At 42.2% G+C, this 15915-nt stretch overlaps 1 protein-coding gene across 1 annotated transcript; it reads right to left on the reverse strand.

Annotated features, from left to right (window-relative positions):
- Window positions 1-195: 195 nt before the first annotated feature.
- Window positions 196-15714, reverse strand: LOC113053534 (tripartite motif-containing protein 16-like). The gene is made up of 6 exons (XM_026218653.1): window positions 15126-15714; window positions 2487-2582; window positions 2158-2391; window positions 1528-1687; window positions 1386-1445; window positions 196-1163 (listed from the first exon to the last, which is right to left on the reverse strand). Exons 1-6 carry the CDS (start codon window positions 15696-15698, stop codon window positions 628-630), a joined length of 1659 nt encoding a protein of 552 aa, XP_026074438.1. The 5' UTR covers window positions 15699-15714; the 3' UTR covers window positions 196-627.
- Window positions 15715-15915: the final 201 nt, after the last annotated feature.

Raw genomic sequence — 15915 nt, forward strand, 5'->3', positions numbered from 1 at the left:
TGGACATAATTATGTTAGACTTGCTCTCTTGTTCTCAGGGATGCTACAAAAAAAAACAAACAAACAAAAAAACAGACAAAAAAGACATAAATATTTTTATATTAATGTATCATATGATCAATTTACAAATGATACATTATATGTCTAATATTATACATTATATTATACAGTATAATTTAATCCGATCCGATTTTCAAACAATGGCTATTGAATGAATGAACATTTAAATTAGGGTGGCATTAATGTATACTAAAATCATCCAGAACAGACTGCTATATATCAAATCAAACACATGGACAGCAGCATTTAAATATTAAAACATAAATTAAAATGTCTATAATATAAAAAGTTAGGCCTATATAAGCTGTATAAGGTAGCCTACCATTTACATAACTGTATGCAGTTACTCTGCAGTTCAACCCTTTTTATTCTCTCACAATAATTTAATCAGCAAAATTATTAGAATTGCCTTTAATCTCTAAGAGTTTTATTCTGTTAACATCTGATATTTAAGGGAGTACAGCTTTCTTGATAGTGAATAAGTGACTTCAGTAATATCTCAGTGACTGATTCATCATGTGGCTTAAAACCATGTATCATTACAACTGACAGTAGACTCTCTGTAATCTATATCGTTAGGTCACACAGTTTCACTGCTGATCCACAATGAACTGCAAACCCAGGATAGAGAGGGTGAGTGAATGTGGTCTGGACTCTGTGGATGAGGCTCATTGTGTCAGAGACGCTGTAGAAGGACAGAGTTCCTGCTCTGTGATCCACATACACTCCTATTCTCCTGCGGCCGTACGGTACAGGAAGATCAGTGAAGCTGTTATTGTGCCAGAACGAGTAAAGCAAGGCAGTGCAGTTCAAACTCCACGACTGGTCATTACATCCAAACACACACTCGTTTCTGCCTCCCTTCCTGCTGACGCTCTTATATGACACTGATATATCCACACCATCATCACCGCTCCACTCCAGCTCCCAGTAACAGCGTCCACACACACTCTCTCTACACAACACCTGAGGATAAGGGTCAAATCTGTCCGGATGATCAGGATACTGCTGGACTACGTTAGGGACATTAAACACTCCACCCCACATGGACAGACGGAGGTGTTCATTCACTGTGTTTGGATCCAGAGTGAACTTACTGTAATCTAAAAGAGATGAAACAAAGTCATTTATTACATTTAAATGAGTTTAAATGTGTGTGCCATACAGGAGTGTAACAATTGCTGTATTGTATATCACATACTGTGCAACAAATATATTATCTTAATATTTGCATTTCTCTCTGATCAGTGTAAAAGCCACTTATCAGTGGAAAGTCCAGAAGTACCAATGCATGTGTGTCTGTGTGTGTTTCCATTGTGTCTTACATTGTAGGAACTCCTCTCTGATCTCAGGTTCATTGGAGGGAATAATTTCAACATATGTTACTAAGAAAAATAAACAGACATAATTATTAATTTTGTAAACATTCTGTGATGACTGAGAGTTAATGTATGTCTGCTGCTTTACCTCTGCCAGATATCTTTTCTATCTCCTCTCGACAGAAGTCCTCTAGTTTTTCTTTGAGTTGAGAGACAGAATTTCTCACTTCATCAAAAGAGAGGAGAGAGCTGACAGTGATGTTGGGTTCATCTGCAGATTCAGGAGATACAGCGAGAGACTGGAAACTCTACAAAAAGATAAAGACACAAAACAAAAACCTTCATGACCTCCACTCAGCTGTACTACAATCACATATTTGCTTGCTTGCTTATACCTGTGCTTTATTTGCAATTGTTGCTTTATTCTGATATCTAACAGGTATATTCTAGCACTGCTGTTCTAGTCATTTCCAGTATTTATATTTATTTTATAACCAGGTCTTAGAAATTCTAATTCAATTTGAATACAAACCATCTAATGAAGGTCTTCAGGATTAATAGAAATTTAAGGCCAAATTCTGCAGGATGTTAGCTTTTACTTAAAAATGAAAATTAACCAACGAGGCACTAAGCCTCAAATTATAGGTGTAAATTACTTTCTTCTTTCAGACAAATACAGTCGGAGTTACTGTATAGTAAAAATGACCTGGCACTTCCAATCTTTATAATAGCAGTGTATGGGTGAACATGCACAGTCCTCTTATTTCAGATCTGTTACCTTGAGAAAGTGGATGTGATCATTTGTTTGAGAAATCTGCTTCAGTTCAGTGTGTCTCTTCTTCAGATCATCAATCTCTTGCTTCAGTCGATATATGAGTCCTTCAGCTCGACTCACTGCAGCCTTTTCCTGTTCTCTGATCATCTGCAGCATCTTAGAACGGATTTTCTCAATGGTATGGATGAGCTCAATGAAGATCCTCTCACTGTCCTCCACGGCTCTCTCTGCAGAGCACTTTTAGGACACACATAACAATCAGCTCTCAGTGATTGCTGCTTGTGACCCAGTCATAAACAGAGTCTCAAACCTCCGTTCTTCTCTAAACTCACCTTATGAGACTCGATTGCTTCTCTCAGCTCCTCAAGATCTTTCTTTCTTTGCTGGATTCTCTGCTGGAACTTTCTCTGTGTCTCTTTCAAAATTATCTGCATGGACATTTAGCAAAACTGCAAACTTTACAACTATTACATACAACTGTGTTAAAAATGATGGTAATACTTTATTTAGTAGGGACCGATTCTCACTATTGACTAGTTGCTTATTAACATGCCTATTATTAACATGTTTGCTCTTTATTAGTACTAATAAAACACATATTCTACATGACCATATTCTACATCCATATTATTTAAACTTAACAACTTACTAAATTACTATATAATTTGCATCCTAGATAGCGGGAAACTTCCATGAAGCAAAACAAATACGAAGAATTAGAATGAAAAAAGAAGAAGAATCATGGCTCAAGAGAATGTGTACATATATATTATTCGATTTCTGTAAATGTATTTCTAAAATTAGAAATTGATTATAAGTACAGATCTCAGAATGGGAAGGAGATGCTGCATCAGTATCTATGGGAACACTCTTCACATGTGATGATTGACTGAACAGTCACAGAAGTTCATTGTCTGATGGCATCACCGGTGCCTAAAAGGAATGCACCTGGACCATCAATCTCAGTTGCTTCTATGAAGGAATAGTAGCTGTAATGAAAGAGTATGGCAGAGCTTCAAGATCTTTCCTAGGTTCACTCAATGTTTCATCAGTACAGTAGGTGAGATTATAGGAACACTATACCACAGTGCCATACTGCACTGTTTATAAAGGAATATACATAGATAAAACTTGGGAACCAGGAGTCAAATCCAGATTGTAAAATCTGACAAAAAAAAATGCAGAGAGACACTGTATGATGCAACACAAAGAGTCCTGGTTTGAGTTGAGGTTTGAGTTCGAGTCCTGTCACACAGACCTTTCCTGATCATGTCCCCTCTCCCTTTTCCACTTTCTCTCCCGCTTCCTGTCTACCTACTGTCTTATCATAATAAGTAATAATGTAAAAAAAATAATTATGAGTGATAAGCTCAGTTAATGGATTAGTTCTCCCAAAAATGCAAATTAGGCTGCATTTTACTCACCCTCCAGGCATCCTAGGTGTATATGACTTTCTTCTTTCAAACGAATCCAGTCATAGTTATATGAAAAATGTATCTTTCAATTGCTATTATTCCAGTCAGCGGGTGTTGCAGTCCATCAGTCCAAAAGAAGTGAAATAAAAAGCGCCCTTCCATGAAAAAAAAGTGTTTCACACGGCTGCAGGGGGTAAACAAAAGGATCCTTTAGCGAATCAATGCATTTTTGTGAAAAAAAAAAAATCCATACTCCAAATGTAACAATCACTTTGATCTAGCTTGCGCCAACAGTTGTACACAGAAGCAGTGAAAACCAGCATTTGTTTATAGGAGCAAAGGAAGTAAAGTTTCCTTACTTTAGCAAAGGATAACCTTTGTCCTATTGGCTTTTTATTGAAATCCTCTGACATTTTTCTTTACAAATCCTCACTTTGTACTTCTAATTCTTGACAGATGTTTGTTTTGATCTCTCCGCTATGTTTCAACTTGCGTCACTTCTAAATGGCAAGTGTGCAAAGCTGACCTCCATTCAGCATCCACCCGGAACTGCTTCCATTTACAATAGTAAGCGCAAGCCAGATTCAAATGATTATTACATGAAATGAGAAACAAAGTGAATGCCTCTCAAAAGAAAAACACTCAACTGGTCTGTGTACAGCAGCAAACACCACCACATTCACAATAAATATAGCTGGGGCCATTCCAGCAGTACCCTAAGGAAATTCCTCCATGAAGGACACCACATCTGAGAAACAAATGTGGGAATGCCAAAACATTGCTACCAGCAGTAGACACCAATATAAAATCGTCAGTAGATGCATTTATTCTCAAAAAATCTGTAGATGCACACTTGTCGTCATACAAATGGGACCCTCTGCCTTGTATTCTCAAGACCATTCAACACCAGAGGCCATGACGTGAACAAATCTGCCCTGCCAAACCTCTGACACATCAGACCTGTGGTCTGAGGATGCAACCTCCATTTCTTATACCTCCACCCATGCCTTAAGAGAAAAATCTTAGCAAAAAGTCCTTAGCAGCAGAAACTTGTTCTGCTCCCAAAGCAAAATATGCCCCACTAACCTCTACATGGGATTTGTGAATGCATTCCACCTGACAGGAACCTAGCCTCTGAAGTTGAACAAGAACAAGGTCTCAATGCTGAGATACTAAGGTTGAGTATGCCCTGGATTTTCAATTGATCCAGAGAAGTGTCATTGTCACACTGTGACTTTTTGGGGGCGGAACCAAAAGTGGCGAAGGTTGGTTCCGCCCGAAGATGGTTTCCGCCCGGCCCGTATATTACAACTCCGGGAGGCAAATTGGGCTGTACGAGGCACAGGTGAGGACAATAAACGCGGCGATCGTGGATTGGACAATGGAGAGAACAGGAAGGGTATAAAAAGAGTCTCAGAAATTCAAACAGCAGTTGGAGTTGAATCGTTTCAGGCCGATCCGGCGGGCAGTGTAGAGGTTTGGGCAGAGTCAGCATTGGTGAAGGCAGAGGAACTTCACGGGGTGAAGAAGGAGACAAGGACACTAGTAACTGGGCTGAGTATACGACATTTATTGATGTTTGAAGAGGCCATCTGTATATAAACTACTGATGTGTTGGAGTCACAGTCATAGGAAGTATTCACCGGAAGTAACGTCAAGGGTGATCTCCAGCAACGGAAAACCGATGGTGTGAAGAGGATTGGACAGCTAGAAGGAGAAGGAGACAAAGGAAGAGTGTTATCGTTCATTTGTGAGTACTTTTGGACAGTGCATTGTACATCATTGGGGAGAGTGCATTATCCAGCGTATGTTGTGAGCATCTGGTAAATAGGCCAGCGGCCCCATTACGGAGCAGAGTTTTGGGTGAGCCGGGAAGTACGAGTACAGGAAGCCGCAAGCAGTCGTGACGGCAACGTTATTCCTCCGGCCCTTCATCTATCAACAACGCCCAACGAAACCCCAGGATAAGTCCTAGTAAACCGTGGTTCTGACCCTATTTCACGTAGAGTGTGTGGAGTGCAGTGGGTGAGTCCTTGTCTTTGCTGTGAGTGTGTACACTTGAAATCTTGCAGTGTTATGCTGTGGTTGTGTTGTCAGTAGCCACCCTAGACTGGATGAGTCGTGGGGGAGACCAGTGACCGTTGAGGCTGGTGAAGCGCCATTTTCATCTAAATGCCATTTTGCGACCCCTGCATGGAGACCCAAATGTAACGTCCTGTCTAGACCCTTTCAGAATACCCTGGCTCTGTGGAAGCGGTGGTGAAGAATACACGTAAGCAAGACTGGTGTGAGTGAAGCCAAAATATTACCTATATGCAAGGAGGAAGTTTTACTGTTGCAAATTAGTTGTGTGGATTTACTTTACCTGTTGTGGAGCCTCTTCAAAGGTCCACCCCGGTCCAGATCCCTTAAACTGCAAATAGAAGAGAGGAGAGGGAAGCGTTCGGCCCGGTGCAACAGTGTTTAACTTTCCCCGACGCACAGGAAATCCCTGTGGAGGCCTGCGCTACGACGATTTACTACTCCAGGTCTGACAGTTCATCTACTTACTGTATCGCAGTATTTCACCGTAAGCCCACCGCCCAGGAGAAGTATTCTAGGAGAATAGAGCCCCAGTTGCCTGTGGAATACTTACCTTTGTCCATTGCTACGAATCACTAAAGTGAGAATAGAGCCCCAGTTGCCTGTGGAATACTTACCTTTGTCCATTGCTACGAATTTACTAAAGTGAGAATAGAGCCCCAGTTGCCTGTGAAGTACCTACCTGTGTTGTCCCCCGCAGTTTGAGTGACCTCTCTCTTGCAGTGCCATTGGAGTTCTGTGTCGCGGGTTGGCGCTCACCTCGGAGTGTGCAGAAGGGGAGGCGCCGCCCGAGCACCCTGTACGAAGAGATCGGAGGAACAAGTCGTTTATCAGCCAGTCGTATGGACCCAAGTAACAGGTAGCCACTCTCACCGGATCGATTACTCATTGTGTGTTTCACTCTGCCTTCAGGAGAAAAGAAGGGCGCCACGAGTCAACAAAAGCCCAAAGGGACATACTAACCCTCGCCGCATAGTCCTCTCCGGCCCCTTTCTCCTCCTGCTGAACGGAGACGATAATTTTAAGATTTACCTCCCCCTCCCTGAATTATTTTAATTAATTTAAATAAAGTTGTTTTAATATTACTTACGCTTGGTCTGTCTGGTCATTGGGGTTGCTGTGAGACCTCCTCGAGGTGGAAACTAGGAAGGGGCGTGACTTGCAACATCTGTGGTCCGCTCCGACCTGTGACATCATTGAAGTGAAGTGACGTGACATACAGCCAAGTATGGTGACCCATACTGAAGATTTGTGCTCTGCATTTAACCCATCTAAGGTCCACACACACAGAAGGAACACACACACAATGTCAACACCCACCCATGAACAATGGGCAGCCATTTATGCTGCAGCGCCCGGGGAGCAGTTGGGAGTTCAGTGCCTTGCTCAAGGACACCTCAGTCATGGTATTGCTGGCCCGAGACTCAAACCCACAACCTTAGGGTTAGGAGTCAAACTATTGCTGGCCCGATACTCGAACCCACAACCTTAAGGTTAAGAGTCAAATTATTTAACCATTAGTTCACGACTTCCACAGTAATTGATTTTTGTAAGAACAAGGTGCTATGGCCAGTTCAAAAGGAAGTCCCTAGAATTATTAAATCTGATTCTCCCAGAGACAGATCATCATGGGGAGCACTTCCATTGAAATGATGTGGGTACCATCAAAATTGGATCGCATACCCTTCTCTAAGGTTCATAGAACCTAAAAAGATACACTTGGTAGAAGTCTCCATACTGCCAAATGAGCTGAGAGAGGTGTCAGGCATTTCATGGTTAAAGCCTCAAGATGAGGGCTTTGGTTTACTAAGGGGACTTTCACACTGGGTACCTAAAAAAAACAATAGGACACTTCCCTGAGAACTAAATGTTCCCTTATGTACATTTAGCTGATTGCATTGACAACAACAGTAGGAAGTCTAAAGCGACTTAAGCCAACTGACAGTATAATCATTCAAGGAAAAAAAGAAAAAAGAAAGAAAGCAATAGACCAACATATTGTCACGGTTGGCAATCCGCTGTCTCATCCTAGTCTTGTGTGTTTGTGTGTGTGTGTGGATGGCTCGTTACACTGATTGTTGATGTGCGTGTTACCACTGATCATCACTGATGAGCAGCAGCTACATGCCCTTTCCCCAGCCTATTTAATGCCCTGTCTTTCGTCTCATGATTGTCAGATCGTTGTTTGAGTTTCCCCATGTTTTTTCCTGTTTAATTCTCCTTGTGTATTCCTTCGGCTGCTTTGAGTTCGTTGTGTCAAGCTGTACCTTTTCCAGTCTCTTTGTGGAACCTGATTCATCACTCACCACTCAGGGGAATTCTTCACGCTGTCATCACTCATCTCACCTGGATTGCCCATCGAAGTCCCTGCATCACCACTCTCCTGCTGGCTGCAACTTAAAGACCTCTACTGTTCTCTCAAATAAATGATCTTTTACTTGCAACTTGCATCCACTTCTATTTCACATAACAGAACGATCTGACCATCATTATGGATGCAGCAAGTTCCGCTTAACTGACTGAGTTCATCCACCACAGTATCACTCAGATGGATCAGCAGCAGGAGAGTCTCACAACCACGGGACGCGCTGTGCAAACACTCGTGACGCAGGTGTCCGAGCTCTCCCAAAAGTTCCAACTCCTGAATAAACTCACTGCCCGGCCCACACCACGGAGCCGAGTAACCAACCTGAGCCACGCCTACCCATTCCTCAGAGCTATGCTGGTGAGCCCAATTTTTGCAGAGCTTTTCTCACATGGTGTTCTATGCACTTTTCCCCACAGCCCAGGACCTTTGATATAGAGGGGTCCAAGGTGGTGTTTGCACTCACTCTCCTCACGGGTCGGGCAGCACTATGGGGCAAGGTGGTGTGAGAGAACAAAGATCCATGCTTCACCTCATTCGAGCCACTCGCTGCCGAGATGAAGAGGGTCTTCGACCATGTGGTGGCAGGCAAGGATGCTGTCAGACTCCTCGTGGATCTAAGACAAGGTGATCGTCAGGTATCCCACTACTCCATTGAATTCAGGACATTGGCGGCAGACTACAGATGGAACGAGGAGGCACAGTGGGACAAGTTCTTGAATGGGCTGGCCGACCATGTCCAAAGGGAAATTTACATCTTGGACCTCCCCCAGATTCTCAATGGACTCATAAACCTGGCATTGTGGGTAGATGCTCGTCTCAACCACCTGGAGCAGTATACTCGTCCTAATCATAGACTCGGAAGTGCTGACGGCCGAGCGACCAGCGAGGGAGACATGGTCAGTCCCATCGTCCCGGAAGGAGTGAGAGAGAGGTGGAGATCCCAAAGACTATGCCTATACTGCGGAGGAACAGGCCATTTTCTAAATTTGTGTCCAGTAAAAGAGCAAGCCCGATAGTAATGAAGAGGCTTACCTTCCGGTAAGACTGAGATGGGACAACCACACACCTGCCAAGCCTTACTGGACTCCAGAGCCAAAGGGAATTTCATGGACACTCACTTCGCCCAGATATTCCACCTCCCCATCACACCACTCACCAGACAGGTTTCTGTTAATGCTCTCAATGGACAAGAACTCCCCAGTATCTCCCTTACTACCGGTCCCATAACTCTTACCACATCAGTCAACCACAATGAAACCATCACATTTTTCCTCATGGACTCCCCTCTGGCACCCATAGTTCTCGGTCTCCCCTGGCTAACTCAACACAACAGAAAGGAGGATGAATGGAAAACTGCTTGTACCACCCTCAGAGGGCATTTTGAATATTTGGTTATGCCGTTCAGGCTTTCCAACTCCCCAGCAGTTTTCCATGCACTCAAGAATGATGTGTAGAGAGACATGGTAGAACAATTCATATATGTCTACCTGGATGGCATATTGTTTTTTTCATGTTCTCTAAAGAAACACGTTCAGCACTTCAGACGAGTGCTTCAGTGGCAGACTTTTTGTCAAGGTGGAGAAATGCGATTTTCAAGCACAGTCTGTTTCTTTTCTAGGATACATCTTATCATCTGAGGGAGTACGTATGGACCTTGACAAGGTTAAGGCTGTGGTAGATTGGCCAAGTCCAGATTCCCGTAAGGCCCTACAGAGGCTTCTAGGGTTTGCCAGTTTTTATAGACGTTTCATCCACAATTTCAGCCAACTAGCTGCTCCTCTGACTGCCTTTTCCTCCTCCAGAACGACGTTCAGGTGGTCCGATACAGCTGAGGCTGTATTTGCTAAACTTAAGAGCCGCTTCGTTTCGGCCCCCATTTTCATAGCCCCTGATCCTTCACATCAGTTCGTGGTGGAGGTCCATGCGTCAGAGGTGGGGGTATGTGCAGTTCTATCTCAATGTTCTTCCATAGATGACAAGATGCATCCTTGTGCGTTTCTTTCCCATTGTTTATCTCCTGCCAAATGTAATTATGACATTGGTAACAGAGAATTGTTTGCAGTCAAATTTGCGTTGGAAGAATGGCATCATTAGTTAGAAGGGTCGGGGGTACCTTTTATCGTTTGGAATGATCATAAGAACCTGGAATATATCAGGTCTGCTAAAAGGCTTAACACTTTTTTTTCAGATGATTTCATTTTTCTCTCTAATAGCGCCTGGGTTCCAAAAATGTCAATCCCAATTCTGTCACATATTTTTTATCCTTCTGAACGCTGTCTATTCCCAAGTGTATTTTACACGAGACATTAGTTGTCTCCACTCTGACATGGGAGGTCGAATCGAGGGTCAGAACGGCCCTAGAAGGGGTAACGCCTCTGCCGGTTGCCCACCGTATCGGTTATTTGTGCCGGAGGGGTTATGGTCCGACGTCATTCAGTGAGGGCATTGTTCCAACGTTGCATGTCATCCAGGAGTAAATCGCACCAGTTTTTTGGGCAAGCAATGATTCTGGTGGCCATTGATGGCTCACGACATTTGAAATTTTGTTTTGGCTTGTTCGGTTTGTGGCACTGGTAAGACCTCCAATCGACCCCCAGATGGGCTACTCCAACTGCGGTCGGTCCCTTCGAGACCCTGGAACCACATAGTGCTAGATTTCATTACCGCCCTCCCACCCTCACAGAGGAAAATAGTCATTTTGACCGTAGTGGACCAGTTCTTGAAGGCAGCTCATTTTATTCCCTTGCCCAAATTATCATCTGCCAAGGAGACAGTGGTAACTGTCGTAGATCACTTCTTTTGGCTACATGGCCTCCCAATGGACGTGGTTTCCAAGAGGGAATGCCAGTTTGTGTCCAGATTTTGGCAGGAGTTTTGTAAATTACTGGGTATGACTGTCAGTCTATCTTTGGGGTTGATCCCCAAAGCAATGGCCAAACCGAGAGAGCCAACCAAGATTTGGAGAGATTGTTGCGATTTTCAAGTCAGCAACTCTCTATGGTTCATATGGTCATAACTCATTACCAGTGTCATCCACAGGCCTTTCTCTGTTTGAATGTAGTTTAGGTTAACAGCCACCTATTTTTCCCAGCCTTCGTCCAGAGGTGCCGGCACGCTTGGAGTAGAGTCCATGAGACTCTTCTTCAGGTGGGGGCGTGCACCAAGGCTCAGACAAATTTCCACCGCTCGAAGCCTCACCGTACACGGCGTGGGTCAAAAAAAAAATGTGGCTTTCTACCAAAGAACACTGCACTCCGCTCCGTATCTAACAAGTTAGCTCCCAAATTTATTGGCCCGTTTCATGTCACCAAGATCATTAGTCCAGTGGCAGTCCGACTCAAATTTCCTCCGGCGTACAGGAGAATTCATCCTGCCTTCCATGTATCAAAGATCAAACCCGTGTTTCATTCACACATTAATCGGCCTTCCCCGGTTCCATGGTTGGTGATCCACTGTCTCATCCGAGTCTTGTGTGTTTATGTGTGTGTGGGTGGCTCGTAACGCTGATTGTTGATGTAGGCATTACAGCTGATCATCAGTGATCAGCGGCAGATACATGTCATTTCCCCAGCCTATTTAATGCCCTGTCTTTCGTCTCATGTTTGTCAGATCATTGTTGGAGTTTCCCCATGTCGTTTCCTGTTTAATTCTCCTTGTGTATTCCTTCGGCTGCTTTGAGTTCATTGTGTCAAGCTGTACCTGTTCCAGTCTCTTTGTGGATTTTATACTTGATTCACCACTCACCACTCCGGGGAATTCTTCATGCTGTCATCACACATCTTACCTGGATTGCCCATCAAAGTCCCTGCATCACCACTATCCTGCTGGCTGCAACGGAAAGACCTCTACTGTTCTCTCAATAAAAGATCTTTTACTTGCAACTTGCATCCGCTTCTGTTTTACGTAACACATATGGATTATCACATTTAGTTCAAATTTCTTTAAAGAGAAATAGTGCTTTATCTATTTTTACCCAAAAATAGGGTGGCATGCGCAGTATGGATGTGATATATATTTCATTTCATACTCCTAGAAGGAGAGTGCCCTCACACAGAAACTCTAAATATGCCTCCAGGGCCGGCGCTCCGCACACGCACATCTCGCACTGCGCGTAGGGTACCAAGTGCTTACTGAACGTTAAATTCAGTGCGTTGCTATGCATTGATTTAAGAAACTATGTAATCCAAACGCACCCCTGGCTCACACAGCGAGTGAGCAGGTGGGTTAATGACGAGATAAGCGGTTGTGATTGGCTAAGGCAGAGTCATGTGTTTCATGTTAGCCAATCAGAGCCAGTGTTTTTACACAAATGCCGGCACACACGGCTGCGCCAGCGGCGCCAAACACACACACACACGCAACAGCTACACAGAGATTCGCAGCAGAGATGGCGAGTCAGGAGCAATCAGATGAAAAGTTGGCATTTTCAAGGTGAAGATATAAGCACTATTTCAAATTCATTGTGGTCAAAGGCAATAACGTGCATGTAATGTGTACATGCAATGTGTGACACGCATCTACAAAGCTAGCGGCCAAAAACACAATTTTTTACAAAGATAATACTTGAAGTGCAGGATAAAACTCTTGCTGTCTGTTGACGTGCAATAAATATTGAAAGTTATGTACCTGTCTGTTCTACTCATTTCGACTGACTTGTGAAAACTGCAAAAAAAAAAAGAAAAAAGTAAATTCTCTGACATGTATCAACTTTTTTTTTTCTTTTTTACAGTAACGAAAAAAGTTACTTTCCCTGGTAATGAGTTACTTTAATTATAGAGTGATTCAGTTACTAACTCAGTTACTTTTTGGAACAAGTAGTGAGTAACTATAACTAATTACTTTTTTAAAGTAATGTTCCCAACACTGCTGATAGCTGATTTTGCAGCTAGGAAATGTAGGCTCTGTAGGTGCCTCTGACAACTGATGGTAGTGAAAATGTTTAATATAGTTCTATAGAATAGCAGAATGGTCTCTTTATAGAGATGTAGTCCCTCTGTTGAGTAATTTCTACTGTGCAGTTATGCATGGTTATTTGCAGTTTAAAATGTGCACTTTAAAATTCATACTTCATAAAATTCATACACTTATACTGTTATTTGCACTAAACTTTTTTTGCACTGTTAACTTTCTGTGTTTACATTGTTCAGTTCCAATTATTCATTTGCAGCAGTTATTTTGGAAGTAAAGAGAACCTAACTAAGAAATTCTGAATGGTAGTTATTTCTTTGGTTGGTGGGTAGGTGGGTGGTTGGTGGGAGGCACCCAAATGGCTAGCGCCGGCCCTGTATGCCTCACAGAAAATATTATAGAATTTACAATGCTTCAGGAAATCCCAGATACGGACAAAATATCCTTAATATGGATCCCTATCGCTGAGCTGAATGAAAGTAAGAAATAAAAGCTTTTGCTGATTAACCATAAACCCAATGTACACAAAAACAACAATATATTGTTTATCTGGTCACACTTTATTTTAAGGTCCAATTCTCACTATTACATAACCATTAACTATGATTTTTGCCTCAACTCCTAAATTGCTGCTTATTAATAGTTTAGAAGGTAGTTGTTAAGTTTAGGGTATTGGGTAGGATTATGGATGCCATGCATTATACATACTTTATAATAAACAGCCAATATGTTAATAATAGACATGCTAATAAGCAACTTGTTATTAGTGAGAACTGGACCCTATACTAAAGTGTTACCAAACGCAGAAGCAAGAGTTCTTACTAGAACCAGGAAGTATGACCATATTAGCCCTGTTCTGTCCACACTGCACTGGCTCCCTATAATTTTTTTTATAGATTTTAAAATCTTGCTTATTACTTTTAAAGCCCTAAATGGTTTAGCACCTTTGTATTTGAACGAGCTCTTGTTACATCCTCCACATCCGCTGCATTCTCAAAACTCTGGCAATTTGAGAATACCTAGAATATCAAAATCAACTGCGTGCAGCAGATCCCTTCCTATTTAGCGCCTAAACTCTGGAATAACCTACCTAACATTGTTCGGGAGGCAGACACACTCTTGCAATTTAAATCTAGATTAAAGACCCGTCTCTTTAACCTGGCTTACACATAACACACTAATGTGCTTCTAATATCTAAATCCGTTAAAGGATTTTTAGGCTGCATTAATTAGGTAAACCGGAACTGGAACACTTCCAATAACACCCGATGTACTTTCTACATCATTAGAAGAATGGCATCTATGCTAATATTAGTCTGTTTCTTTCTTATTCTAAGGTCACCAGATCCAGTCTGTATCCAGATCAGAGGGTCACTGCAGTCACCCGGATCCAGTACGTATCCAGACCAGATGTTGGATCAGCACCTAGAAAAGACCTCTACATGCCTGAAAGACAGTGGAGACCTGGACAACTAGAGCCCCAGATACAGATCCCCTGTAAAGATCTTATCTCAGATGACCACCGGGAAAAAGTCACAGGAAACAGATGATTCTTCTGCACAATTTGACTTTGACTTTCAGTCAATACCCCACATTCAGTAATGTGTAAATGTGTACTTTTGAAATGATTATATGGCATACATAAGCATATGGCATACTGTTCAATACAGTAACTGTCATACAAAATGTTGGCATAGTTTAGATCAGAACATCCCTCCAGAGTACACCGTTATATTGACAACATGACTAATAAATTTGACTGTCTTATCAGTAAACTATGACACAAGGACTTGTCATTCTGAAGGCACTGACACGGTCATTGACACCTATATTTATTTTTGAGAGATGAACTAATGATTTTGAGCAAGAGACTGGCTTTTGCAGGTAATCCATGGTGTTTAGCATTTGTACGAGTTGTTTTGAGAAATGCACTTACTGTTTTGCAAACCTCAAGGATAATAAACTGATAAACTGAGAAAAACTGTAAACTGAACTGAATGATGACATCACTGAATTCAATCATGAACTGCCTTTAACTGTCATTTTGTATATTGACACACTGTTTTCCTAATGAATGTTGTTCAGTTGCTTTGACACAATCTTTTTTGTGTAAAGCGCAATATAAATAAAGGTTACTTGACAATGCTTATAGACATAGCATTACAATTTCGATAGATAGATAGACTTTCAGTTCATACCTGTTTATTTGTCCTCTCTGCTACTGCTGCTATAGTGTTGTGGTTTTTGTGATTATCCATCGTGCACAGATAACAAATGCACTGCTGGTCAGTATGACAGTAGATCTCCAGTAATTTATTATGTGTTGGACAGGTTTTCTCCTGAAGTCGTCCAATGGCTTCTGTCAGATTGTGTCTCTTACCTTTAAAGAGATTCTCATGTTGTTGGAGGTGATTTTGACAGTAAGAGTTCAGGCACACCAGACAGGACTTGATGGCTTTGTGTTTTCTCACAGTGCAGATGTCACACTCCACATCTTCAGGTCCAGCAGGAACAGAAGCCTGAAGTTTAGACTTCTTCAGTTGCTCCATCACTTCAGCCAGCATAGTGTTTTTATTTAAAGTAGGTCTTGGAGTGGAGGTCTGTCTGCATTGAGGACAGCTGTAGACGCCCGTCAGATCCTCTTGATCCCAGCACTCTGTAATACATCTCATACAGAAACTGTGTCCACAGGGAATGGTCACTGGGTCCTTCAGGAGATCCAGACACACCGGACAGCTGAACTGGTTCTGGGAAAAACTAGTTTCTGCCATTTCACTTTATTTACACAGAGATCAAAATACAACAGCTTAACAATTTTTTGCTTTTGTTCAAACAGCTTGAAACAGTTTTCCTGTTTCCGTGTTTGAAGGATGTGTGTAAAACAGGTGTGTCTGTAAGGTGTGACTCAGATTGTGTTTTACTGCAGATTCAAAGTAAATAACAGAGTCCATTGCATCTCAAAAACAACCTAACAAAAACAGACACTAA

This window comes from Carassius auratus, chromosome 34, assembly GCF_003368295.1.
Source record: "Carassius auratus strain Wakin chromosome 34, ASM336829v1, whole genome shotgun sequence".
Lineage (NCBI taxonomy): Eukaryota > Metazoa > Chordata > Actinopteri > Cypriniformes > Cyprinidae > Carassius > Carassius auratus.

What these genes read in the sequence shown, in the direction of transcription:
- LOC113053534 (XM_026218653.1), bottom strand. Translation starts at nt 15,698, where the DNA reads ATGGCAGAAACTAGTTTTTCCCAGAACCAGTTCAGCTGTCCGGTGTGT. An exon ending in CAGAGAGGACAAATAAACAG is followed by an intron (nt 2,583 to 15,125) that starts GTATGAACTGAA and finishes ATGTCCATGCAG; the next exon opens with ATAATTTTGAAAGAGACACA. An exon ending in ATCACATCCACTTTCTCAAG is followed by an intron (nt 1,688 to 2,157) that starts GTAACAGATCTG and finishes ATCTTTTTGTAG; the next exon opens with AGTTTCCAGTCTCTCGCTGT.